The sequence below is a fragment of the Stegodyphus dumicola genome, chromosome 6 (assembly GCF_044657685.1).
Source record: "Stegodyphus dumicola isolate Sdum_Otavi_A_Nest chromosome 6, ASM4465768v1".
Lineage (NCBI taxonomy): Eukaryota > Metazoa > Arthropoda > Arachnida > Araneae > Eresidae > Stegodyphus > Stegodyphus dumicola.
Genome location: NC_140773.1, coordinates 173,912,635 through 173,939,297, shown reverse-complemented (window position 1 = coordinate 173,939,297; position 26,663 = coordinate 173,912,635). Strand labels below are relative to the sequence as shown.

Genomic DNA, 26,663 nt, shown 5'->3' with positions numbered 1-26,663 from the left:
AATTTAGTGTTCTTTTGTTGTATTTTGGAGCAATATTGATAATTGTTAAAGAATTTTATCTTTCAATTTTTGTGTTATAAAATTTATGAATGACTCATTTTTAACAGCTTAATGTGATTTTAACGCTGATGTCTGTCTGAGTTTTGATTTTGTTGGGTTTTAAACAGTGTTTCAAGAAATAGTACAGTAAATAGAAATAGAATATACATATTATTGTGTGCGTACGGTTTCGTAGTAGATTGAATTCGCAAGTCCGATAAAAAGTTAATACAATTTCTTCTTATCACAAGAAATATGACAAAAAGCAGAATTTTTCCTCAAAGTTCTTCATACAATATCACAATTTTATGAAATAGAATCAGTACCTATATTTTAAACTACTAAAACATTAAACAGAACCCAATCCAAAGTGCAGAGAAAGCTAATCTGATCAAAATTTTCAGCAGCTAAGTAAACAACAATAGCTTACTAAAACGACTGAGCTGAGAAATGTTCTCTCTCTCTGGCTTTTATAGCTTTTTAAATCTCCCGCACGAGAGTGATCTAGGAATTTCTGGAAAGCAAAAAGTGTAGAATTATGGTTACAGTTAACATTGTAATCAGTTACCTTTCTACAAATTAAATATCAATTACGACGATAAACTTTTATTAAATGCACATGCTCTTATATTTTTACTTTTTTGGCATTGCTTTCTCTAAAAATTCATCACAAGCTCCATCGCACAGGGAAATAAAACAATTTTAATTACGATTCTATTAAAAATAGCCGACTAAATACAAAATATAGATTATATATATGTATATATTTATGTATATGGTCCATTTTCAAATTTTGCTTAGCTTACATGTGCTGTCTCAGAAGAAAGAAAATTCAAGATAAATATTTCAAGTTAAATTTGAGCAATGCATTGCATAAAGATGATTATAAATATATTTCTACAAATTCAAATATAGGGGGGAAATGAAAATTTTTAGATATAAATTTAGGAAATTAGTTTGTAAATCTGCCAAAACGGGCCAGATTTCTCGTATATATATGTGAGAGAGTAAAATACCTCAAACAACACTGGAAGAGAAATGCTACAAAGAAAATGTATGCACAATCGATATCTTAAGTTTATGGCTTAAATTACCATTAAAAGTTCTCATATTGTTGTAATTACATTTAATTTTATCACTTCTTATTACAAACTGAGTACTATAAGCATTTGTAGTAATCTTATGAAAAGAAAACTAAGTTAAGATTACCAATTTAATGCTTTATAAATTGTACTATTCGACATTTCAATTCATTGTTTTAGTGTGCTTTTTGAGAAAGAAATAAGGACTTAGAACTTCAAAATGAAATTGCATTTTTCTCTAAAATTGAAGAGGAAATATTACCACAAAAAATGAAATTATTAATTTTATTAACTTAATCTTGAAAGAAAAGTTTAGTAAAACAAAGTAAATTTTAATATTGACTTCTTTTAAAATTTCATGCCTTTAACTAGCTGTGTTTTTGCTCGTTGTCTGCAGTATCCTGCTTTTCACCTTTGCTAATTTGTCATATGCTATATAGAGAATCTCATTTTTCTATTACCTTTTACTGTTTTGCCCGTATCATTTCTGTTTTTAATATGAAATTAATCACGTAGATAACTGTAGACCCCCATTAAGTGCTAGTCTGTTACTTCAGTTTTGTTCTATTATGACTGGTCAAAAATGAATGTTTGCTTGACGTTATTTGCACAATTTGATAAGTTTTTATCTTTATCTGCGTAACTTTTTGCATTTATTTTACTGTTAATTTTATAACTTTGTTAATGTGCAAGTAATCAAATTTTTTTTTTTAAACCATAAATTATTTTTTGCTCGGAATATGCTGCTAATTTGTGATTCAGAGAATGAATTCATTATCAAAGTCTGAAATGGCATTAAAAGAATCCTGATGTAATGAATGTTGTCTAAATGAGTAAATGAAATTGTGATAGACAAGTTATTATGCACCTTTATACAAAGAACCATAAATGTAACTTCCCTGTTAAGGCAATCATGAACCAAGAAAAGACAACTCCCAGGAAAAATCCCACTTTATTTGCAGTCTGAATGCTTAAAAATATTATGAATGTTATTTTATTTTTTCAATTACAAAAGTAAAATGAATACAAGATTGTTACGGAAACAATTTAGGCAGTGGTAAAGGATATAGATATGTTTGATTCAAAGACTCTAACTTCATATTTTTAGTTTTCGTAATTTGCTTTATATTTTTATTAATATTTTATTTTATTTAGGTATAACATCACGCTGAGTTTGAGTTAATGGTTTAATCATGAAAATTTTCAGAACCACAGTCACCGTCATTCTGGCAATTCCTGAGCTCTGTATTTTGTTTGAACTCATTTTCTTACATTTTCATTTGGAGACATTCATCAATCCAAGTATTTTTTAATAAATTACTGTCAAAACCAGTTATGACAAGCTTCAAGGGGCTGGAAGGTAGGTTAATTAAAACCCAATCCAGTAATTGGAAAAGGAAAAAAAGGAGGAGGGGGCTTTAAAAAATTGAATGATGAATCGCAAAAAAGACAGGCTTGTCACATCAACCTCAAGAAGCAAAAAAGAAATGTAATTAAAAATATAATAAGATTTTATCTTTATTTTATATTCAGTTATTAAATTTGTTGGTTCTTCTTTTTCAGTTTCACTATATGTTAATAATTGTACACAATAAATTACTTAGCATAAATATTATGGTTCTGATATTTTCCTAAAATTGCATATTTATAACTATGAGTATTTGTGATATGATAATGTAGATTTCATACCTCTGAATTCTGCTAATTGTTCTAAAATTTCATTATCTAGAAAAAAGCACTCTTGAAGAAATTATCCAAAAATTGGAACAAGACCTTGAAGAAGCTGTTCGTGTTTCAACATCTGAGAAGAAGAAAGCTGATGATCTTCAAAAAAGTATGTGTGGATTTGATCCTATTGGGTATTCATTAGGAACCACGACCCTTTATGCCATTTAAATATTAATTTATTCTACCAGCTGTGTAGACAGTTACTTCATTTAATTAATGTAGAGATATTTTACATTTATGATGAAACAAGGCCTTCTTTTGTGTCGTAATATATATTTAATATTCTTGGTTTAGTTGAAGTTTTTATTTTAGAGAATAGTATTATCGTCTACACCTATGTTTATTTGTTCTCAGAAATGCTAGTCATTTTAGGAAGTGACTCTCTTCTTCTTCAATGGCCAGACAGCCCAGGATGGGCCCTTGCCTTCCTCAGAATTGAATTCCAAGCTCTTCTATCCCTGGCCATGGATATCCGACTGGTTATTTTTAAAATTCTTAAGCCTGTTTCCAAACAGTCGAGCCACCTAAGTTTAGGTCTCCCTCTTTTTCGGGTGCCGAATTGTCTGGCTAAGAAGATCTTTTTAGTTACTCAATTTTTATCCATTCTGCACAGGTGACCTGCCCATTTAATTCTCTGAATCCTTATATATTTTCCTATAACTATTTCTTTAAAGGATTTATAGAGTTCAGAGTTAGTTCTTCTTTTCCAGATATTGTTTCATTTTATGCCATAAAAAATACTCCTCAAAATTTTTCTTTCAAAGTCAGAAATGATACTTTTAGCTTTTTCTGTTATTGCCCAGGTCTCAGCAGAGTATGTAAGATTGGGTCTGATTAAGCTTTTGTAAATTAAAATCTTCGTTTTTCTGCTAGTGAAGTTAGATTTCAAGTATTTTTTTAGACCAAAAAAACATCGGTTAGCATCTATGACTCTACTACGGATCTCGGGCATTAAATCATTGAGAGTATTAATTTCTGACCCAATTTGCTAACAGTTTCAAATTTGTAATTCTCAATTTTAAAATAGGGTCTGCTGTTATTACCACATGGCATGTATTTGACTTTATTTTGGTTAATTGCTAGATGGTTTTTGCTGGCTGCAGCCTCTAGACATGTACTAAAAGCCCCTCTGAGTGACTCTGGAGTGCGTGCGACTATGTCAGTATCGAGTGACCCTCTAGGATAGTGTTATTTAATATGCTATGTAGTTTATTGCTTTATTGTAAAAACATAAAGTAACATGTTCAAAAATTGATCTTATCAATTTAAGGTTTATAAAGAACTGTGCATATCTGTATAAAGAATTGTAATGTAAAAGGACTGCATTCATATCACATGATAAGTAAATGATATTGTTATTTACACAGTTCGCCTTCTGAACGAGGCAGGGGCAGAGTCTGCAAACGGCGTCCAATCACATCCCACACATGTTTGATTGGTGACAGGTCAGGAGAGTATGGTGGCCAGGGAAGCGTCTGTATTCCTTGCAGAGCATATTGGCAGATACAAGCACTGTGTGGTCAGGCGTTATTGTGCTGAAAAATTGCATCAGGCAGCTCCTCAAGGTAGGGGATTACCACCGGTTGCAGTACATTATCCAAGTATCGTTGAGCCGTCATAGTGCCCTAGTGAGCCGTCTAGTGAACTAGAGGTGACCGACCTGGAATCGTAGGCAATAGCGCCCCAAACCATTATGCCACATTGTCATGCGGTGTGGTGTTTCACAGTTACTGCCAGATTAGATCTGTCTCCACGTCGACGCCACACACCTATTCGGTGACTGTCACTAAACAGAAGCGTTATTCATCTGAGAACACGCCGTTTCGCCATTCTGTCATCCACATAGCTTCAGTCCGGCACCACTCTAAATGTTAGTGTCTATGCTGTGGGGTCAGTGGCAGTCTTCTTAACGGACGCCGTAAGTGCAGGCCATGTTCAACAAATCAACGGAAAATTGTTCTGGTCGACATGGGAACATCCAGGGTATCTTGCACATGCTGCAGAATCGCGGTACAAGTGACTTGCGGGACCGCCACAGCTTGTTGGCAGTCCCGCAAGTCGTCCACGCGTGCTGACGTCACTTTGGCTGCACCTGCACCCCTCCTTCTTCCCACGTTTCCATGTTCGCCATAGCCAATGAACCATGCTCGCATCCATGTGGGTGTCAGCTGTGATTTGACGTAAGGACTAACCCTCCCTCCTCAGTCCGATCACCGTACTCCTCTTAAAATCGTCTATCTGCTGGAAGTGCCTTCGTTGACGGCAGCCTGGCATTCTCTCCTATTACACGTATCCTCCGGGACAAAAACCAACTTTCTTCGATAATTCGTCTGACAGAAATAACGACGCCAGTATTGCCCATTCTGCTCGTTGCTTCCCTTATGTCTTACTTCATGTGCATCGGTGAGCTGCTCATTTCACATCATTCGCATAACTCAGTGACGTGCTTCTACTCTAAAATTTGCATAAATTTCTAACCACTCCTTGGTGTTGCATTTTCAATGTCGAGCAATGTATAATACAGGATTTCTGCTTTTTCTGGAGATAGTGTTCATGCAAGTTTGTCTTCTCCTGCAGTGTTTAGGATATAGCATTTCAACCTTCTGTAATGAACTTCTGTGCTTCACATATTTTGCTTCTTCCACTTTCCAAATTAGTGTATATCTCATTTGTTAAATGAAAGTATTTATCGTGCTTCTTTAACTTCATTTATTAAAGAATGTATTTCTTATTTTTTAAATAAAAGCTGTTATGCTTATTTTTTACAGATCCAGACAAATTGTGGTGAAACCTTTTCCGTGTAACATCACTTATTTCCTTTCAGCAGAAGTAAAAAACGCAAAATATGTTGAAATAGAAACATACTTCTATTTTAGATCGTACCTGCTTACACTTATTTGAATTCGCTCAAAGCTAGACTGCAAATGGTGTAAATAAGAAGGAACAGGAACAGAAAATTGTCATAACGTAATTTACGTGCTCAGGTTTATTCAAAGCATTAACCTTTATTTAAAACCCTCGTTTCAGGCTTTTACGAAAAGGCATTGGTAATTCCTAGGTTTTAACAAGCCACTTTGGTAAAAGCTAGCTTTTACTTGTAAAACCTAGGATTTATCAGACTTCAGGCGTTTACTGTAAGATATGTATATATACGAGGACCATCCAGGAAGTAGATTACGTTTCCGTCTGTGTCCGCTAGGGGCGGGGCTAGCGCGGCCATCTTGGGGTCAGAGCGTTGCGCAGCTCAGTCTGCATCTAGCCGTGCTAGTGAGAGGTTCGTGCTGTGCTCCGTTCAGATACTGTGACGGTTTGAAATGTCTGCGTTAATTGAAAATCCCGCGAGCTGCGAGGTGCGCTCAGTAATAAGGTTTCTGACTGCAAAAAACTGTAAACCGATAGAAATCTATCGGCAGCTTCGTGAAGTGTATGGGGACAACATTATCACTGAAGGTGAAGTGCGTCAGTGGGTCATAAGATTTCAAAATGGCCGAACCAATGTTCACGACAAAGATCGAAGTGGGAGACCCAGCATAGTGACCGCCGAACTTCTCGAAAAAGTCGATGCTAAAGTCCGTGAAAATCGAAATTTCACAATAACGGAACTTTCTTTGAGTTTTCCACAAATTTCGCGAAGTTTGTTGCACGAAATCATCAGCGAAAAGCTTGGTTACCACAAGTTTTGTGCAAGATGGATTCCAAAAATCTTGACAGAGGACCACAAAAATCAGCGAATGGCTGCAGCGTTGAACTTTTTGGACGCTTACCATAAGGATGGTGACTCTTTACTCGATCGCATCGTTACTGGTGACGAAACATGGGTGAAACATGTGAACTGTGAAACGAAATTGCAATCAATGCAGTGGGGGCACACAAGTTCAACCCAAAAACCCAAGAAATGCATGCAAACAATGTCGGCAAGGAAGATGATGGCGACCGTTTTTTGGGACAGAAAAGGTGTAATTTTGGTGGACTTCCTGGAAAGAGGCACTACAATAAACTCTCAAAGGTATTGCCAAACTCTCCAAAAACTCAGAAGAGCAATTCAAAACAAGCGCAGAGGAATGTTGAGCTCTAAGATCTTGTTGATTCACGACAACGCCCGGCCCCACACGGCAAATGTCACTCGTAAAGTTCTTGAATCTTTTAAGTGGGAGTTGTTTCCTCATCCGCCGTACAGTCCCGACCTGGCACCGAGCGACTTCCACCTATTCCCAGCAATGAAGAAGTGGCTGGCTATGCAGCGTTTTGATGACGACGCACAGCTGCAAGAAGAGGTAACGAAGTGGTTGAAGGCGCAGGCGGCCGAATTTTTCGACGAAGGAATTTCCAAGCTCGTACATCGCTACGATAAATGCCTTAATTTGTATGGTGACTATGTAGAAAAGTAGTATTTGAGTGTGGCTTTCATCTGTATATAATAAAATTTGTTTCCTATACTTTGTTTATTTTTTTATTCCAAAACGTAATCTACTTTCTGGATAGCCCTCGTATATATATGCTGGTGGGCCTAATGCAAAGTTTTGATTTTCAGGCATTTTAAATAAAATATATTAATTAATTAGGAAAATTTTAGACTAGCTGGAAAGACTGAATTTCAATTGTGTGACAAATCTGAAATGTATAAAGAAGAGAATTTACGTTGAAAATTGTACATATGCTAAAAATGCTTTTAAATACTTTCATTAAAATTTTCCAGTAGTATGATATTTTAACCCTTTGAACAGGGCTGTGGACTTGATAGGGAAAATGACAAACTTGGACTCCCTCGTATATATATGTAAACACATCACACTGGTTTCATCTTATTTTTTTAATATAAAAGAAGTAATAGATGCTATGAAAAAAATTGATGGCATAGCAAATTATTTATATTAATTGGCATTTATTATGAAATGGAAAACTGGCATTAGTTATTTTTAAGAAACAGTATAGCTTCAGCAAAATCTTTTTTGTTGGAGGGCCATAGATTCGTTTTGATAAACTTCAGAGCTGAGAAGAGTCTTTTCACACTGAACTTGAGTAGGGGGAAGAGGTGTTACTTTTAGGGCTACTTTTAACTTTTCAGGATAGATTTTTATAAGTTCTAAAAGAGGTGTCTTGCAAGTGCAATTATATTTCTCTATTTCTTTAAAGTTCATGTAGAAATCTTGTTTGTATTTTTTCATTTTTATATCTAAAGGCTTTTGGTTCTTTATTTTCATTTGCTTTGAGAATAATTTCATTCTTAATGAAAGTTCATAGATGGCTTTCTTTGCCTTTTTAATTTGTTTATCATCCGAGAAAATTCTGTGTTTCAGATCTATATATATTGAACCTAGCAAGACCTTGTATCCTAAAAAACTGCATTTGTGTTACTTTTTAATTAAATAAAAATGTTGTTTGTTGCTTCTCAAGGTATAAATTATTTGGGCGCTATTATCCTTTCTTCTATTATTTGGCTGTTTATTTTCTTTTACTCATAATTTCTTTATTTTAATGTCAAATATTAATTTAGTATATTGTCTCATAGGTGCAGCTGGCTTGGAGGAAAAATGTGAAGAAATAAAAAAGTTGAAAACAGAAATAGATAAACTGAAACAAGGTATGGAACTTATTTTTACATTGATGATTTGGCTTGGTTTATATGATTATGGTTAAGTATGTGGAGGCTAACTGCTAAGCAGAGTGATGCCTTTGTGGAGAACTCTAAGGGAAACTGACTCGTATCAATAGTACACGTTAAAATATAAAAATTCCTATGCATCTAGCTCATTTGCCTGGAATCGAACTTACTCCAAACTACTGATTACTCTATGATGTTCACTATCTGGTAATGTTGGAACCTCTGTGATTCCAAATTTTAGATTTTCACTTTAAATCCAGTAAGATGGCATGTATACATTGCCAGATTTGATCTTACATTATTATTTAGGTCAGATAATAACATCTACCTTTGCATAGCCACATGAGGTTCGAAAGTGTCGTCCTGCTCAATGTCAATCAACTTTTGTCATTGCCGAGCAGGGAGTGTTTGAACATGATATCTCAGTTAATATGGAGAAAATTCATATTTTTGGCACAGCTTTCTTTTAATGAGTGTTATTGTAATCATTAATATGTTTTGTGAGTGAGGGTCCTTTTTTATATTATTTATATTATCCCAAATATATATATGTGTGTGTGTATATATATATATAATATGGCTGGTCACACCCAAGAGATGGCACCACGTGTCAGGGAGACAGTCTGTAGTGGTAAGGAAACCAGTTCGGAGCAGATCCGTGTGTCATAGATGTTGTACATATTGACATTTACCTCCATCCAAACTTTATGTAACATAAATTTGCATATTTTTTAATTGTAATGCTAGACTTAAGTATAATTTTTTTGGCTGTGATTAACAGTCATTATTTAACATTTTCGTGGAGTCTCAACATTTCCATCAAATATATATACACACATATGTGATAAATATTGTTATGATTTTTAATCTTGATTAACAGTAGCACATATAAAAAATACTGAAAAACTGTTTTAAATTTTAAAATATTAATTATTAATATTTAAGGATTACTAAAAAGAACACATTTCTGTTATTCTATAGGCGGAAAGGTGGTAAATCTGAAAAAAGCATAGGAAAGAGTATTCATTATGGAAATACTGTATCTGCTAAAGTTTTTAAAATCCTTTCATTAAAACTTTCATACATTATGATATGGTGATTTATATTTTTTCCCTTTCAATTTTGCTTATTGTTATAAAATTTCTCTATCTAGAAAAAAGTACTGTTGAAGAAAAGATCTGTGAATTACAACAAAACCATCAGAAAGCTCTTGAAGCTTTGGCAGTTGAAAAGAAGAAAGTTGATGAACTTGAAAAAAGTAAGCATGAATTTAATTATATCTCCTAATTCTAATAAACACTGCATTAAATATTTATTCACTTATGGAATTATGCATTCCTTATTAAATATTAAACCACCATAAAATTTGCTCTGTATTTAAGCTGATATTGTTTTTGCAAAAAGTTAATGGAACTGGTCTAAAAAAATCTCTTATGTGTTGCTATATTTTGGAGCTATGTTAATAAATTATTAAAGAATTTTATCTTTGAATTTCTGTGTTTTAAAACTGATGACTTATTTTCAGTAGCTTTACATGTTCTTATTTTGTCTATCTTGATCTTGCTTTAGTGTGATGGGTTTAAAATAATGCTGAAAAACCATAAAAATATTATATATATATATAACTTCCAAAGGAAGTACTTTTTTTCCAGTATAAATGCTTGAAAATATTAGAAATGTTAATTTTAATATTATTCTTCCAATTACAAAAGTAAAATGAACCCCTAAAAGTGGCATTTTTTTAAAATCCAATTTGGCAAACAATTTAAGCTATGGTGAGCAAAAAATATTCAAGCTATGCTATAAAAATTTTTCATTCAAAGACTCTAACTTCATACTTTTACTTTCATAATTTATATATAATATGACATTTAATTTAAATTAATGAAAATCTCCATAATTTAATGATGAATCACAAAAAAGACTGATCAACCTCAACACAAAAGAAATGTAATTAAAAATATAATAAGACTACATAAATATTATGGTTCTGATATTCCCTAAAACTACATATTTATGGCTATGAGTATTTGTGATATGGTAACGTAGATTTTGTACCTGTGAATTCTGCTAACTGTTCTAAAATTTCATTATCTAGAAAAAAGCGCTCTTGAAGAAATTATCCATAAACTGGAACAAGACCTTGAAGAAGCTGTTCATATTTCGACATCTGAGAAGAAGAAAGCTGATGATCTTCGAAAAAGTATGTGTGGATTTGATCCTATTGGGTATTTATTAGAAACCACAACCCTTTATGCCATTTAAATATTAATTTATTCTACCAGCTGTGTAGACAGTTACTTCATTTAATTAATGTAGAGATATTTTACATTTATGATGAAACAAGGCATTCTTTTGTGTCGTAATATATATTTGATATCCTTGATTTAGTTGAAGTTTTTATTTTAAAGAATATTATTACCGTCTATACCTATGTTTGTTTGTTCTGAGAAATGTTGGTCTTTTTAGGAAGTGATCCTTTAGGATAGGGTTATTTAATATATTATGTAGCTTATTGCTTTATTGTTAAAAAAAAGTAAAGTAATATGTTCAAGAATTGATCTTATCAATTTAACGTTTATAAAGAAGTGTGCATATGTGTATAAAGAATTGAATTGTAAAAGGGCTGCATTCTTATCACTTGATAAGTAAATGATATTGTCATTTAATGCTTTTTAAGGATCAAATTATTTGAGTACTTGTATTATTAGTTCTATTGTATGGCTAAGTTTTATTTTCTTTTACTCATAATTTCTTTATTTTAGAGTCCAATATTAAATCAGTGTATTATCCTATAGGTGTGGCAGCCTTTGAAGAAAAATGCGAAGAAGTAGAGGGTTTGAAAACAGAAATGGATAAACTGAAACAAGGTCTAGAAATTATTTTTGCACTGGTGGTTTTATTATTATTATTATTATTATTTGTTTATAAGGAAGCAAATAGTTCTAACTGTCTAAGGAGAGCAATGCCATTGTGGAGGATGTTTTAAGAAAAAGTGGCTTGTATCCACATTGCAAATTTGAAATCTACACAAACACCCTTGCAGCAAGCTCTTTTGCCAGGAATCTAGGCCGAACCATTAGTTCGACTTTTTCACCTCTCGGTTGCGGGTCGACTTTTACTTTATTAACATCTTTTATATCTTTATCCATTAATCAATCTGTATATTTGCTGGTGGGTCTGAGGTAACATATTAACTAGCTGTCTTAAATCAAATATATCAATTACTTAATTAGGAAAATTTAAGATTACCTGGAAAGACCGAATTTCTGTTGTTTGATAAATGGAAACTGTTTAATCTGAAAAAAGCATAGAAAAGAGCATTTATGTTGAATCTAAAACTTTCTTATTTAAAAAAAAAAAAAAAAAAAAAAAAAAAAAAAAAAAAAAAAAAAAATACACCTGGAGAAACATTCGGTGAATTACAGTACAGCTTTCAAGAAGCTGTCAAAGCTTTGCCGGAGAAAACTGATGAACTTAGAAAGAGTGTGTCTGAATTTAATTATATTCTGTATTTCTAGGAAACTCTGCATTTAGTAAGATTTAATTTTTCATGGAGTTTACATTTGTTCATAAATTTTGTGTTGAATTTAAGCTGATATTTTTCTTGTGAACGTTTAAAAATTACTGTAGAAAATTATTTGAGTGTTTTTTTTACATTTTGGAGCAATATTATTAATTATTGTACAGAAAAACCCTCCTTTAAGAAATCTCAAATTGCCAAAAAAGCGGGAGTTTTTGTTTTGTAGAAAATTATCATCATCAAAAAACCTATGTTTGTTTGTTAGAATGTTGGCCATTTAAAAAAGTGAACCTCTAGGATCGTGTTAACCGTACATGTTATTTAGTCCAGTCTTTATTGAAAAAAGGTGACTTGATGTATAAAAATTTATCTAATTGTTTCAAAATTTAAAAATATGCACATATTTGAAGGCCATCATCTTAAAATGCTGCATCCGGGTTACTTTCTGAGAAAATAAAAATGTCATTTGTTGCTCTTGAAAGATTGAATTATGTGAGCACTTGTATCCTTTCTTCTATTATATGTCTAAATATTTATTATTTTCTTTTACTCTCATAATTTTTTTTTTCTTTTCTCCTCTCTCTCTCTTAAAAAAAAAAAAAAAAACATTCACTATTAATTCAGTAAATTTTCCTGTAGGTGCAGCTGTCTTAAAGGAAAAATGCGAAGAAATAGAAAACTTGAAAACGGAAATAGATAAATTGAAACAAGGTATGGAAATTATTTTTATATTGATGATTTGATTTGGTTTATTTGCTTATTTGAAGAGTATGCAAAGACTGATGCCTTTGTGAAGAATTCTCTAAGGGAAACTGACTCATATTCACATTACACATGTTAAAACTACAAAATTGTATATGCAGTCAGCCTGGAGTCAAACTACTGGTGTTCAGCGACTTCATCTCGCAGCCTATGCTGGACATTTACCTGTGCTTGTTAATATTTCTTTATGATGTTTGATATCCAGAATCGATTTTTAGAATTTTAGATCTTCGCTTTAAATCCAGTTAGATGGCATTTTGTTTTAACTTATTGTTTAGGTGAGATAGAAAAATTCTACTTTTCCACAGCCACTTGAGCCACCAGGTTGAAATTATCATCCTAGTCGCTGTCAATCAACTTTTTGTATTAGCAATACTATTACTGGGTAGGCAGTAGGTGTTTGAACTCATCATGCCGATATCTCAGTTAAGCTGGGAAAAAAATTGTATTTTATGTTTTTGAGTTTCCTTTTATTTGAGTGTTATGTTAACCTTTTGCAGGTTTTGTAAGTGGGGGGGATTTCTTTTATATTATACAGTACAAAGTCCATAATTCGGAATGATCTAAAATCCGGACCTCAAAACCGCAGTTCTCTTGTAGGCTTTACGCATTTGATTCCACCCTCTGCGCATAATAAAACAGCTGGAGAGTCATGATTCTTAATTTCACTTCGACACTAAATAAAATACCTTATTATTGAAGAAACAATCATTTTAGCATAAATTTATACGATCAGTAATTAGGCTTCGTTCCTGCATATGTGCTTGGCATACATCTCAAGCCCAAACATTCCACATAGATACATTGTTGGTCTGACGCCAACCTGGCGAATCATTATTTATTATACTTTCATCACCGCATGTTTATCAAAACATGATAAATTGAGTAATGACTCATGCAGCGATGTGTGGATAATTTTTTTATGTTAGTAATTGAATAATAAAGGAGTATTGTATGGTAACCTTTTATGTTAACATTACGCTTGGTGATGATTACAGATTTAAGTTAAATGCGCGAAAAATGTCTTAAAGAAAAAATTTAACAAATTTCTTTCCATATGCTAAAAATAAGATTTTGTTGATGATACTCATAGACCCAAAGATTACATTCAGGACTATTTGAATTAAGAATAACTGATTTGTTATTCACATAAACCCAGAACCAGCGTCAGGCCTGGTCACATAATTTAGGACCCACAGAGACTGCATCAAGCAGTAAGATATCTAGCATCGGGTCTCAATAAGGCTTAAGTATATGGTGGGAATTTATTTATTCAAAACTCTGGTAAGCCTTAAGCATGTGCAAAAAATAGGCATAAATATAATAAATAACTAAACTAATACAATTCAGGCTTAATTGTCTCAGTGCATGATAGAAGCAAGATAAAATTTAACGTAACGACTTGTCGTTAGTTGCCAAACTCATGCATAGGCAAATATGTATAGTGAAGAATAGCTAAATTTGATGATGATGGTCGCTAATTTTAAAGGTTTTTGGATATCACTAAACAAGCTAAAATTTTCCAATTAACAGGTTTTGTAAAGAAATGTGGAGAAGCGGTAATAAATGTCGATGATATAAAAGGAAGTTTTTCATTGTAATGACAATGCTTCTCAATTATCAATCAAATAATGAATGGCGAAATCTGTAGTATGATTTCTAGATCCAGAAAATACCGCTACCGATATTGAAGAAAGTGACAGAGAAGTTACTGAAAACGAGAAAATTTTGATTCGTAAGTTAGTCAGAATTCTCGAAACAGCAGTTGCAGGACTTCAACAATGTAACTGAACAAGAGATTATGTCTGTCTACAGAATTAAAGAGAAAGTATTAGCACAAAAAGCAAGTTACATTGAAAGAAAGATTTAATAAGGTAAACAAATGAATATTAAGCACCTTTTATTTATTTATTTAGATACCCAAAATTCAATTTGTAAAATTTGATACCCAAAATTTGATTGTGTAAATTTTGATCATAAATACTTCATTATTTCATAAATCACAATTTTATATTTTTAATTTTATAATTTCTACATGCCATCTTACTAGATTTAAACTGATGATCTAATATCTGGAAAAATCCCAAATCCGGAATCGTCGAAGTTCCAACAAGTTGGGATTTCGGACTTTGTACTGTATTTTCCCAGGAGGTCCCGATATTAGACGTTCAGATTTAGAACCTTATGTCTTGTGTATAAATATTTGTGTGTGTACAGTACAACTATGCATATATGACAAATATTGTAATGTTTTTCAATCTTGATTAGCAGTAGCACACATGAAAAGATACTGAGAAAGTGTTTTAAATGTGAAAAAAATATTAAATGCTAAAACTTAAGAATAGCTAAAAAAAATAAATTTCTGCTATGCTGTAATCAGAAAGTTGTTAAATCTGGAGAAGCATAGGAAAGACATTTATGATTGAAATCCTGTATCTGTCTAAGTTTTTTAATCTTTTAATTTAATTTTTCCTACATTATGATATGACATTCTATCTTTTGTCCCTTCAGTTATGCTAATTGTTCTAAAATTTTTTTCTCTAGAGAAAAGCACTCTTGAAGGAAGGTTTCGTGAATTACAACAAAACCAACAAGAAGCTATTGAAGCTTTGGATGTTGAAAAGAAGAAAACTGATGAGCTTGAAAAGAGTAAGTATGAATTTTTTTATATTCTCTATTTCTAAGAAACACTGCATTTAATATTTATTCATTTTTATGGTATTTTGCATTCCAATGCAACATATTCATAACCTGGTTTAAATAAAATATATTAATTGGGAAAATTTAAGACTAGCTAGAAGAACTGATTTTCTGCTGTGGGATAAATGGAAACTTTGGTACTCTACTGTTATCGCATGCACGGGTATATATGCGTATGTATGTATGTGTGTATATATATACATAATATATACACATACATCATACATACGCATGTACGCACTTATATACATGCATAGATGAACACATACATACATACATTTTTTAATTCGGTGCCGATAAAAGAAGTGTACTGAAACTTTTTAACCTGAAAAAACACAGAAAAGAGCATTTATATTGAAAATTTTACATGTTGTTAAAAAAAAAATTTCCTGTGCTAATTGTTGCTTAACAAGTAAATTATTGGTTTAAAAAATCTGAGCCAACGCTTTAAAAAAAAAAAAAAATCACTATTTCTTATTCTACAAAATCTTAAATGCAACTATTTATCAAACAGAAAAGTAGACTTAATGTATCTGCGCGCGTGATTCTAGTGACAGACGAATTCTTTAGCGTTGCCAAATTTTCCCACCTTTTCAGTGGATGGCTACACACTCAAAACATAAAACTTACATCAATATAAATGGGGGTTATATAACAACAATAATATATAACAAAAATTACTTAATACTTAAATCATATTATTGAAAACAAAATTAATACTGATGAATAATACAACAATAATAGCACAACAAAATAAATCATAATAACTCAAAGACATGAATTACATTATTCGTAATTTTACAACTCTACCACTACTGGTGGTGAAAGGAACTTGCTCATTTTTAGTATTATCTATTATATTATCCAGTTCCAATCTAAACAATCTCTGTATTGGTCTCAAGAACTCTGAATTATTACTTTTTACGATTTTGTTGTCATCTTGACCAGGGATCACCCGAATAACGTGTGCTAAATTCAAATATGCACGGTTTTTATTTTGATCCTCCAGCAAGACGATTTCTCCTACAGAGAGAGGTTTATTTTGGTAATTTCTGGTAGACTGCTGGTAGACTGATTAACTGCTGTAGATACTCAGAGTGAAATCTCGCTCTTAACAATGCTCTAATCCTCTGGAGATGCTTCACTCTTCTACTCAATTTTTCTTTGTCCACATTGTCAGTATCAGGTACACCCAACTGTTGAGTTTCATGCAGAAATTTTTCCGGAGTTAAAGGCAAGGGATCTTCAATATCGTCAGGCACGTACATAAGTGGTCTTGATTTGAGAATTCTTTCACAATCGTACAAGACGGTGAGTAACTCTTTATAACCAAGAGAAGGACGACCAAAAATTTTTCTCAATATTTGTTTTACAATTTGTATTAAACGCTTCCACCATCCACCCCACCAAGCGGCGGATGGAGGATTAAATTTCCATTGTATTATCTTTTCAGCAGCCTTAGAGCAGAGGCAGTCCCAGTCAATGGTTTGCAGAACTCTCTCTGCACCCACAAAATTTGTCCCATTATCGGAATATATGGTGGTAGGACATCCACGACGTGTGATAAAACGCCTTAAAGCCTGGAAAAATAATTCATTTGTTAATGAGGTAACCAGTTCCAGATAAACCGCACAGGTGAAGAGCACAATATATGATTTTCATTCATCCTTTAAATGCAAGGGTCTTGCAAGATTACATCCTACAATTTTAAAAATGGCTGAATCGCGAACCCTATCATTTGGTAAAACGCCTGGGACTGTCTCACCTCTTTTAGCCTTAAATCTCTGACATGTTACACATTTTCGTATACAGTTCCTTATAGTTTTATGTGATTTTAAAATCGAGCATCTTTCTCTTAAATGCAACATCAGTGTAGTACCTGCATGCAACAAATCTTTGTGGGCACTTAATATCAATAATTTGACTACTGGATGTTCAGAAGGTAATATGATGGGGAACTTAAAGCTGCTAAAGTCATCGCGATAAGTAACATTAGACTTAGCTCTTATTAGACCCTGACTATCAACAAATGGTCCGAGTCCTCTTAGTTTATCCATTTCACCATTAAACGACTCTTTTTGTATTAATAACAATAAAGCTATTTCTCCCCTTTGCATTTCAGATACAGTCAAATCCTTAGAATGGTTATTATTATTATTATGTACATTATTATAAAATCTGAATATCCATGATAACATTCTTACAATTTTCTTAAATGATGAGAAATACTTATAATGCCATCCAATATAATTATCATTCTTTACCAACGTAACAATAATTCTTTTACATATTTCTGAATTAACTAAATGCTCATCTGGTTCATCATTAGATTTAGGCCAATTTGCCTCATCTTTCCATAACTAATCAGGTCCCTCCCACCATTTTTGTTCTATTAATTGATCTGCATAACAACCTCTAGAAAGTAGATCCTCAGGATTGAGACTACCAGGGGCATGTTGCCATACAGTGAGAGAGGTCAAAGACCTTATTTCCTGTACATGATTAAAAACGAATGCTTCCCAACGTTGATTTCGCCGTACCCAACTTAAAGCTGTCGAGGAATCAGACCAACAGTGAATACGAACTTCATGTAGATCAATATCATTAATAACTGAGGACAATAACCTAGAACCATCTAATCCAGTAATCATAATAGGTTTTAAAGGCACTACTCTCGATCTGGCAAGTACCAAACTAACCTTTACCTTTTTCCCACTCTGTACTCTTAAAAAGACGCATGCACCATACACACTTTTACTACTGTCACAAAAGAGATGTATACTCACAGCTTCATTAATTGATTTGAGACTTACCCATCTAGGTATTTGGATACTGGATGGTCTTCTTAAGATTTTTCATGAAAAATGCAAGTATCAGACTTTTCATACTTTTAAAATTTTTCCTTACACTTATTATTACTACCATTTGCATGAATTAGTCACATGCAATTGGAACAACAAGCTTTGTGTCAAAAAACTTATTTTTCCTATTACTTACTTTATCAGAACCCAAAACATTACGGGTAAGTTTAACTCTAAATTCAGTTTCTACTTCCCTTTTTAGAAAATCAATTAATGACTCTAAATCACTATTACCTCTTGTTTCAGGTAACAGTGATTTTCTCCAAATTTGTATTAAATCAGCAGCAAGTGCTGCTGATTGTCTGTCCCAAATTTGTATCCTTTTCTTTCCCTAATTTGTATTAAATCAGCAGTAAGTGCTGATTCCACTAAAGGAAATAAAACAACTGCAAATTTATCTTTAGTTAAACCGAATGATTCCAATGCACGTATTTGAAGGCCCACCAGCGGCCGAGCGGTAAAGTCGCTGAACACTGGTATTTCGGTCCGAGGTTCGAATCCCGCGAATGGGCTGGCTGCATGGGCATTTTTGTGGTTTTCCCCATGTTTAATGTGTATATGAGCCAGTTTCCCTTAGAAAGTCCTCCATGAAGGCATCCCTTCCCTTAGGAGGATAGCCCTCAAGGCTTTGCCATAATTACACACACATTGCATAGTTGTGTTTGCAATTTGTCATAAAGAGTTAATAAGTCTGTCTTTTGTTTGTTATTGATTACCAGTTTTAATAGCTCTCTAACATAAATTTGAATTGAAACATTGTCATTTCCAAATCGCTCTTTGAGGTATTCCACAATACCTCTTTGAGGTATACAATTCCACAAGAGGTATTGTGGAATACCTCAAAGAACGTGCTCTTTCGTAATTTTCTTCCGTAGCAGGAAAACTTTCCACTATTGCTCTTGGCACAGTCTCAGGTTTTGTAGATTGTAGTAAATAATGAAACTTGTCTCTCTGGTCGATGCGAGTACCTTCTTGTGTTTTACTAAACTTTGTCCAAAACGTCAATCAGTTTCAGTGGTTCATCGAAATTCACTAGTTTGATCTCTGGCAGTTGGTGGTTTGTGGTTTGTTGAACCAGTTGAAGGCTGTGAACACTTATCCTTTTTCCTGTTAGCTTTTACTTTCAACGTAGATAATTTATTGTAATATTCTCATGCTGCACTGAATTCACTTTCGTATTCTTCTTGAGTACAGCCTTTTTTCTGTAGAAATTCAAAAAAAGAATCATCCGTATTTCGTAAAGTTTTATACTTCTCTGAAATTTAGTCTAAAGAAATTTCTAAGTCGTCCAAATCCGGAGAATCTGATCGTATCAGTTCTTCCAATTTATTAACTGTTTTCGTAAATGCACTGATTGCTTTCCGCTTCTGTTTTAGTATTTCTAAATCCTCCGTGTTTGCACCTAGGAAATTCTCTTATTTTCGTAAATTATCAAGTGTCCAAATCAATAATGTCACCCTGTGACATTCATGTTGGCTAGGCTCGCCAAATTATGATTCTTAACAAGTAAATTATTGGTCCGAAAATCTGAACCGACACTCATTAAAAAAAAAAAAAAAAAAAAAAAAAAAAAAAAAAAAAATGCCATTTCTTATTCTGCAAAATCTTAAATGCAACTATTTATCAAACAGAAAGGCAGACGTAATGTATCTGCGCACGTGATCCTCATGAGAGACGAATTCTTTAGGGTTCCCACACTAATTATTCTAAAACTTCTTTATTACAAAGATGTACACTTCAAGAAATGTTTTGTGAATTAGAATGTTTTGTGTTTTCAGAAGGCTTTGCCAAATGAAAAAGTGAAACTGATGAGCTTAGAAAGAGTGCATCTGAATTTATTTCCATTCTATGTTTCTAAGAAACACTGCATTTAATGCTTTAATGGAATTTACATTTGTTATGAAACAGAGTTAGATAATTGCTGTTTTTTATTATTTATTTATTTATTTTTTAATTTCCTTGAACAAAGTAAAAAGGAAGTATTGTAATCATGAAAAATTTCAGGTATCGTATTTCAACAAAAATGTCCCTTTCGAATGCAATTTAACGATGTTTTTGTCCGATATCTGTACATAAGTACAGAATAAAGGACTCTTCCCCCTCCCCCCAAAAAAATTCTAAAACTGATTTAAAATGGATTCTGAAGAGATTGTTTTCATGGTGTATGTATGTATGCATCTTGCATAACTCAAAACTAAGCCTCAGAACATTGAAATTTTGTATATAGGACTGCTGTGACATGTAGAAGTGCACCTCCCATTTTGGTTCCATTCAGCCACACCAAAAGTATATAAATATATATATACCTCCGCTCTGTTACTCAGTTCAGTTTCTTTATTCTTATATGTTTGTAAATTGTGCACTTTTTGCTTTAAAAATGATTGAATTATGTTTTTCTTAGCTTCCTGTTAAGGTTGTTATGCCTTTAATTAACCTCCATGTTATACAGTCAAAAGTCTTTAATTCGGACTCGTCAGGTCTTCGGCAATTCCGGATTATAGATCATCAATTTAAATCTGGTAAGATGGCATGCAGAAATTGAAAAATTAAAATATGAAACCGTAATTTATGAAATAAAGAGCAATTATGATCTAAAGGGCATCAAAATGTACACACACACACAAAAAGAGCTTAATATTTATTTGTTTACTTTATTAAACATTTTTTTCAACGTGAGTATGCGTAAAGCATACATTATGCATAGTCGAAATTAGAAAATTGCAACCAGAAAACTATTTGATATATATTCGTGATATTTATAATGACGAGGAATTTGATTTAAATCATATCAAAGCCGGAGTACATCGAGATGAAATACTACATTTAGTAAGGAATTATAAGCCAAATAAAATAAAAACATCTGCCCTGAAGATAAGGATAGTGCTGACAGATCAACTTCCAATTAATTGCGTGCCGCGGCGTCCCCCCCTTCCCCCCCAGAGCAGCGTGAAATCGATAAACAGATTTCGGAATTGTTAGATAAACAAAGGATATGCCTTTATCTTCCCCCCCCCAGCAATTACACTTTTTGTTTGATGGACATCGAAACATGCTTTCGCTTTGTAGATCCTTTGGCAGCTCCAGAATCGGAAATTCTTTTTGACATAATCGAAAGTTCAAGCTTACTTTTATAAAATTGCTCTAACAGTCTGCAAAAAATAATAAGCCATATCCAATTCGAAGATTAAAGAACAACGCAATATGCAACATTAACTGAAATAGATAATTGTATAATTTTAGCTTAGCTTATACCCTCCATTATAGATTAAACGCGCATGTGTAAACACATAATGTGTTTAGACATGCGCAGAAAGTTTGTAGCTTTGAGGGCCGGATTATGGATGTCCGCATTAAAGACTTTTGACTGTAGTATTAAGATTATCAAGAATTTAAAAGTTGTTTAAGTGCGACAAAGTCTAATTATTTTTACCATGGCGGCCATATATGTTTACATTTGAAACTTAGCATGTAGTTGATTTTTTGCCAATCTGGAGAAACTAAGCTTCACAACAACAAACATAACGCCTTCTTTTATTATTGTGAATTAAATCATGCTTAATCCATTCTGGAATTTATTCGGGGAAAGAAGTGTTTAAGATTTACTTCGTAAATTTTAATATACACTGGTGTGCAAAAATTAAGGATGAGACAGTTTTTTCAATATACCTTTGTACAAAAGCTTTCCAAATCAACACATTTAATACCGTAAGATCCCCAATACGTAAGGACATGAGTAATGTAAGCAACACTTACTAAAAGAGAAATCAGAGGGATAAAAAGAAGCTCTATTGAAAAAGTAGCATGGAGCGCAATGCGACTGAAGGCCGAAACATCCCTGTGATGGGTGTCCAGCAAGAAACATCCGGTCTTTAATAGGGAATATATGATCTCCCCTGACTGCTAGGCAGGTTTTACAGCATCTGCCCATGCTGAGAATGAGGGTGTCAATGAGTTGTTGAGGCATTGCTGCCCATTCGTCTTGCAGCGCCAATCGAAGAGCCAGAATCGTTACTGGTGGTAAGGTACGAGCTGCAAAGCGTCTGCCTAGAAATTCCCATACATGCTCGATGGGATTGAGATCCGGAGATCGTGCCGGCCAATCCATACGTTCAATATCCCCACTCTCTAAGAGCTGTTCGGCAGCTACTGTGCGATGACATGGTGCATTGTCGTCCATGAAAAGGAACTGCGGACCCATAGCGCCTCTAAAAACACGCACATATGGAAGAAGAATCTCGTTACAATTAACGGGTCCCGTTGACTGAACCTGCGTGGAAGATGTTAAAGTCTGTACGACTACCAAGCATGATGCCTCCCCAAACGAGAACACCGCCACCTCCATACCTGTCCCTTTCAATGATGTTCGAGGGATGATTGCGGCTTCCCCGCTCTCTCCAGATGAGTATGCGATGAGAATCGCTACTGAGATTGAATCTGCTCTCATCTGTAAAGTGTACTCGTCCCCATTCATTGTCTCTCCAATTCCGGTGTTCCCAGCACCACAGAGAACACCTTCTCCGATGGGCAGGTGTTAGAGGTACACACTGTACAGGGCGTCGTGCAAACAGACCACCACCATGCAGTCTTCTGGCCACGGTAAAACGCGATATCGGTGGTCCAATTGCCTGCGTCGTGTGTCTAGCGATTTCTCCCACTGTCTACCGCCTGTTTCTTCTGGCGTGTAAGGCAAGGCAATAAACCGGTCATCTGCGGATGTGGTTCCTCGTGGATGACCACTACTACTAAACCCCCGGATAGCTGTTCCTGTAGTTTGAAATTGTCTCCAAAGTCGTGAAACGATGCTGTGAGCAATTCCGAACTCTGCAGCCACACTTGTCACACTGCGGCCTTCCTCCAACTTCCCAATGATTCGACCTCGGGTAAAAGCATCCAGATGTCGTCTAACAGATTGATTATTCGCCATTTCTCGCTGAGGTAGCAACTCGGTGTGATTTTAACTGCTATACAGCGTGCAATCTCTTTGCCAAAAATACTGATCTTATACCGACAACATGCTTTATACTACTGAGACACTCCCCCATTACGTCTACCTGCATATCTGCGCATGTGCTACCGTACATCACCTTACTTAATCTCCTGATTGGTCTTTCTGTCTGCTCTGCCTCTTCGTTCAGCTGATATTCTAATTTTTTGACTTCGTCCTTAATTTTTGCACACCAGTGTAGATATTTTGAGTTTTTATGTTTTTTTCCTTGTCACAATATGAGAACTGAATTAATTGAATGAAAAGTACTGAATCGTCTGTAAAAATTTGATTCTTTCTTTCTTCCCCCCCTTTTTTTTTAAAGATTTATTATAGTATTTGAAGAGAACATGTGACAACAATTAGATAATTCTTCAGATATAAATTTTGTGCATTCTGTGTTCCAAAATGAATGAAATGTAATGCTGTTAAGTGAACCTAGCGCCAAAGTGTCACTATGGTAAACAAATATAGTGAATTTTAAAGAGTGCATTTATTCTATTTCTTTGCTTTCAACAAAGCAGATTTAATTCAATGCAATAAGTTAAAATGAAATGCAAGAGAAACTGCTTATAATTTAATATTTCGTTACAAGGAAGTCATGTGGTGTACACATGGGATTTTGTTTAAAGAGAATGAGATTAGTTTAAAAAACTGCTATAAATCCAAGCATGTTTGTCTTGTAAAACCCCATATTAATTTATATTGGCTCATTAGTTTAATTGCAGGTTTTTTTTTTAATTTTATTATATATATATATAATATATGTATATATATATATGTAAAGAAAAGAACCAGGGCTGTAGGATGATGTATCTCAGCATTGTTAAAGTATTTGCATGGGAATTTGAGTTTTATTGTGTATATAAGTAAAATTGACTTAGTTCTGAACAGTTTCAAATTATTTAAAGTTTTATGTACTTTTCTGTTGAAACTGTAGCTCTGGTTGCTTCTCCCCCTTGGGTGTTATTTTTTTAATGTCAGTTACCAGCAATTTAATTTGGCTCTATTCTTGGTAATAATAATATCTTTGTACCATCTCTCATACAGCAGTGTTTCTAATCTAATACCTTTTTCTGCATTGATTTGGGATTTATCAAGATAGGAGCCCTGTTATTTTATTTCTTCAGCCAAGATATATTTTTCAGAAAGAAAGAGTGGTCGAATAACCACCTTACAAAATCAAAATGTTACTGAAAACTCATATGGCTATGCATCCTTCTTTCCTGTCGGGAAGAAAAAGTGTTGTGAATACAAATGTGAGTATACAGCATTTCATTTGTTACTGCAGTGCAATTAATTTATGGTGACAAGATTCAATGTCTGTTGAATTTTGCTAATCAAAGCTTCCTTCAAAGGAATTGCGAGACAAATGGTTGATTGAAATAATCATATGTAAGAGGTATATACCAGTTTCTTATTATGTAGTCTACTAATGTGAATATCAGTAGATCAAAAATTATGGAAGCATCAAAACTTATTCTCAAAAAGAATATTATTGCTTTCCTTACACCAGGTCTTTGGAGGATTTTCTTGTGAAATTCGGAAATGTTTCCTTATTGCTATTCCTGATTGTTCATTTTGTCTAGTATTGAGTTAAAGAAATAAGCCTTAATGTTTCAATGTAGCATCAAATTGTCAGTATGCTTTTAATCGAAGAATACCAATTTTTTGAACATATTTTGAATTCTTTTAGGTCAGTTGGAAGCAAGAAAAGAGCAGCATAATTTGGTTTTGCAATGTCAAGAAGCTGTAAAAACATGCAATGATTATCAAAATGAAATCATCATGTTGAAAGAAGGTATATGTATATATTTGTCATGAAGTGCTGCCTGATATTTTTAAATTGCTGTATTGAGGCAAATTATCAAATTGTTATTTTTTAATTGCTTTTTTGTTCATTCGAATTGCATATTATCACATAGTTTCAGAAACATTTAAAAAAATGATAAAGAATTAGAAACAAAGGAACAGATAGAAAGTTCATGTTACATTTTGAGTAAAGGTAATTTCAGTATTCTTTTGGCTAATATTGTAAAGTTTGTTAGTTTCTTTAAACAATACAAGCGCACATGCAACACATTGAAAAAGATGGCTAAATAGATATAAAAGTACCTTGGAAGATAAAGTTTCTGGCATTTTTAAAAATGCCACAACTAAATAAAATAAGATTGAAAATTTTCTTTTGCCTTCTACTGCTTTCCCTCCCCTTCCCACATTATGAAAAAGTGTGAACAGTCATTTCCATTTTAAGCAAGTTTATCATTTATTGCTGTGAACTTAATATATGTTGAAAAAAACTTTATTATCTTAATTATTAATTACAAAGTTCCCATTTTCAGCTTGTATATATGGAAAGAAAATGGAAGCTTTTAAAGTAAATGTTCAAAAAAGTTTTATAAATGACATTTTGTAATTTGTCAATCTAATGCTTGGAGAAAATTCTTAGGATGCCTTTTTTAATATTTTGTAACATAAAAAACCTTCAACAATTATGCTGTGTAATACATTATTCATCAAAATTTAAGGATAACTTTGAAGAAATTTTCTGTCCCAGTAATGTATTGCTATTTCTGTTCTTTTTCTCCGCTTCTTTGCACCATAGTTCCTGTGTGATTCCAAATAGTCTTTGTACCCCGTACCCACACTGCAAGTTTGTCGGTCTGGTAGCAAATAACCCTGCACATAGTTGCCAACTTTCCCGATTTAGGCGGGAGACTCCCGATTTTCGACCGATCTCCGGCCAACCCGATTTACAATATATTTCTCCCGACTTTTTCTTATTCTTAAAATTTCTCACGATTTTTATGGAACTTGGCTTAATACTTTGTTATATGAACAAAAGTGATTTTGGACGTTTGAAAGCAATTGAATTTTCTCTAGATTATATCTAAAACAAAACTTTACGAATCGGATAACTTCTGCTTTGTGAGTGAGAGCATTATACGTATCCCAGAAACGTCGTTCTCCAGTTCTCCAATGGGCATCGAACTCCACTGCGTGTCAGCTGGCATATATTAGCCAATGAGGACAAGGCAAGCTGTTATTTGGATGTTCTTTAGTTATTTCGTTCAATTTGTGCTGAGTTGTGTGAGTGCACGTGCCTTCGGGAAATAGTTTTAGAAATTATCATCTTTTGTTATGTCTGCGAGAATGAAATACTCGTGTACATTTCAAAAATCGTACACAGTTGACTTTCCTTCCATTATTTCCTCAAGGAAATGTAATAAATTTGCTATGTGCACCGCCTGTCATTGCGATTTTTCGAATTCGCAGTGTGGAAGGGCGGATGTTCTCAAACATGTGCGAACAGAAAAACACAAGGATAACATGAGTTGTTTTTTAAAAAAACGAAAAATTAAATTTTTCTTCGGAAACAAAG

The 26,663-nt window shown here is 33.5% G+C and overlaps 1 protein-coding gene across 2 annotated transcripts in view; it reads left to right on the top strand.

Annotated features, from left to right (window-relative positions):
- The window catches only part of LOC118182618 (uncharacterized), a 269,407-nt gene that overhangs the window by 141,897 nt on the left and 100,847 nt on the right, over positions 1-26,663 (top strand). For both annotated transcript variants that reach the window (XM_085819175.1, XM_085819174.1), the window contains exons 33-40: positions 2,851-2,955; positions 8,359-8,430; positions 9,605-9,709; positions 10,550-10,654; positions 11,250-11,321; positions 12,614-12,685; positions 15,281-15,385; positions 24,978-25,082. In XM_085819175.1, the coding sequence (XP_085675301.1) occupies positions 2,851-2,955; positions 8,359-8,430; positions 9,605-9,709; positions 10,550-10,654; positions 11,250-11,321; positions 12,614-12,685; positions 15,281-15,385; positions 24,978-25,082 (741 nt within the window). The remainder of the gene's footprint in view (positions 1-2,850; positions 2,956-8,358; positions 8,431-9,604; positions 9,710-10,549; positions 10,655-11,249; positions 11,322-12,613; positions 12,686-15,280; positions 15,386-24,977; positions 25,083-26,663) is intronic.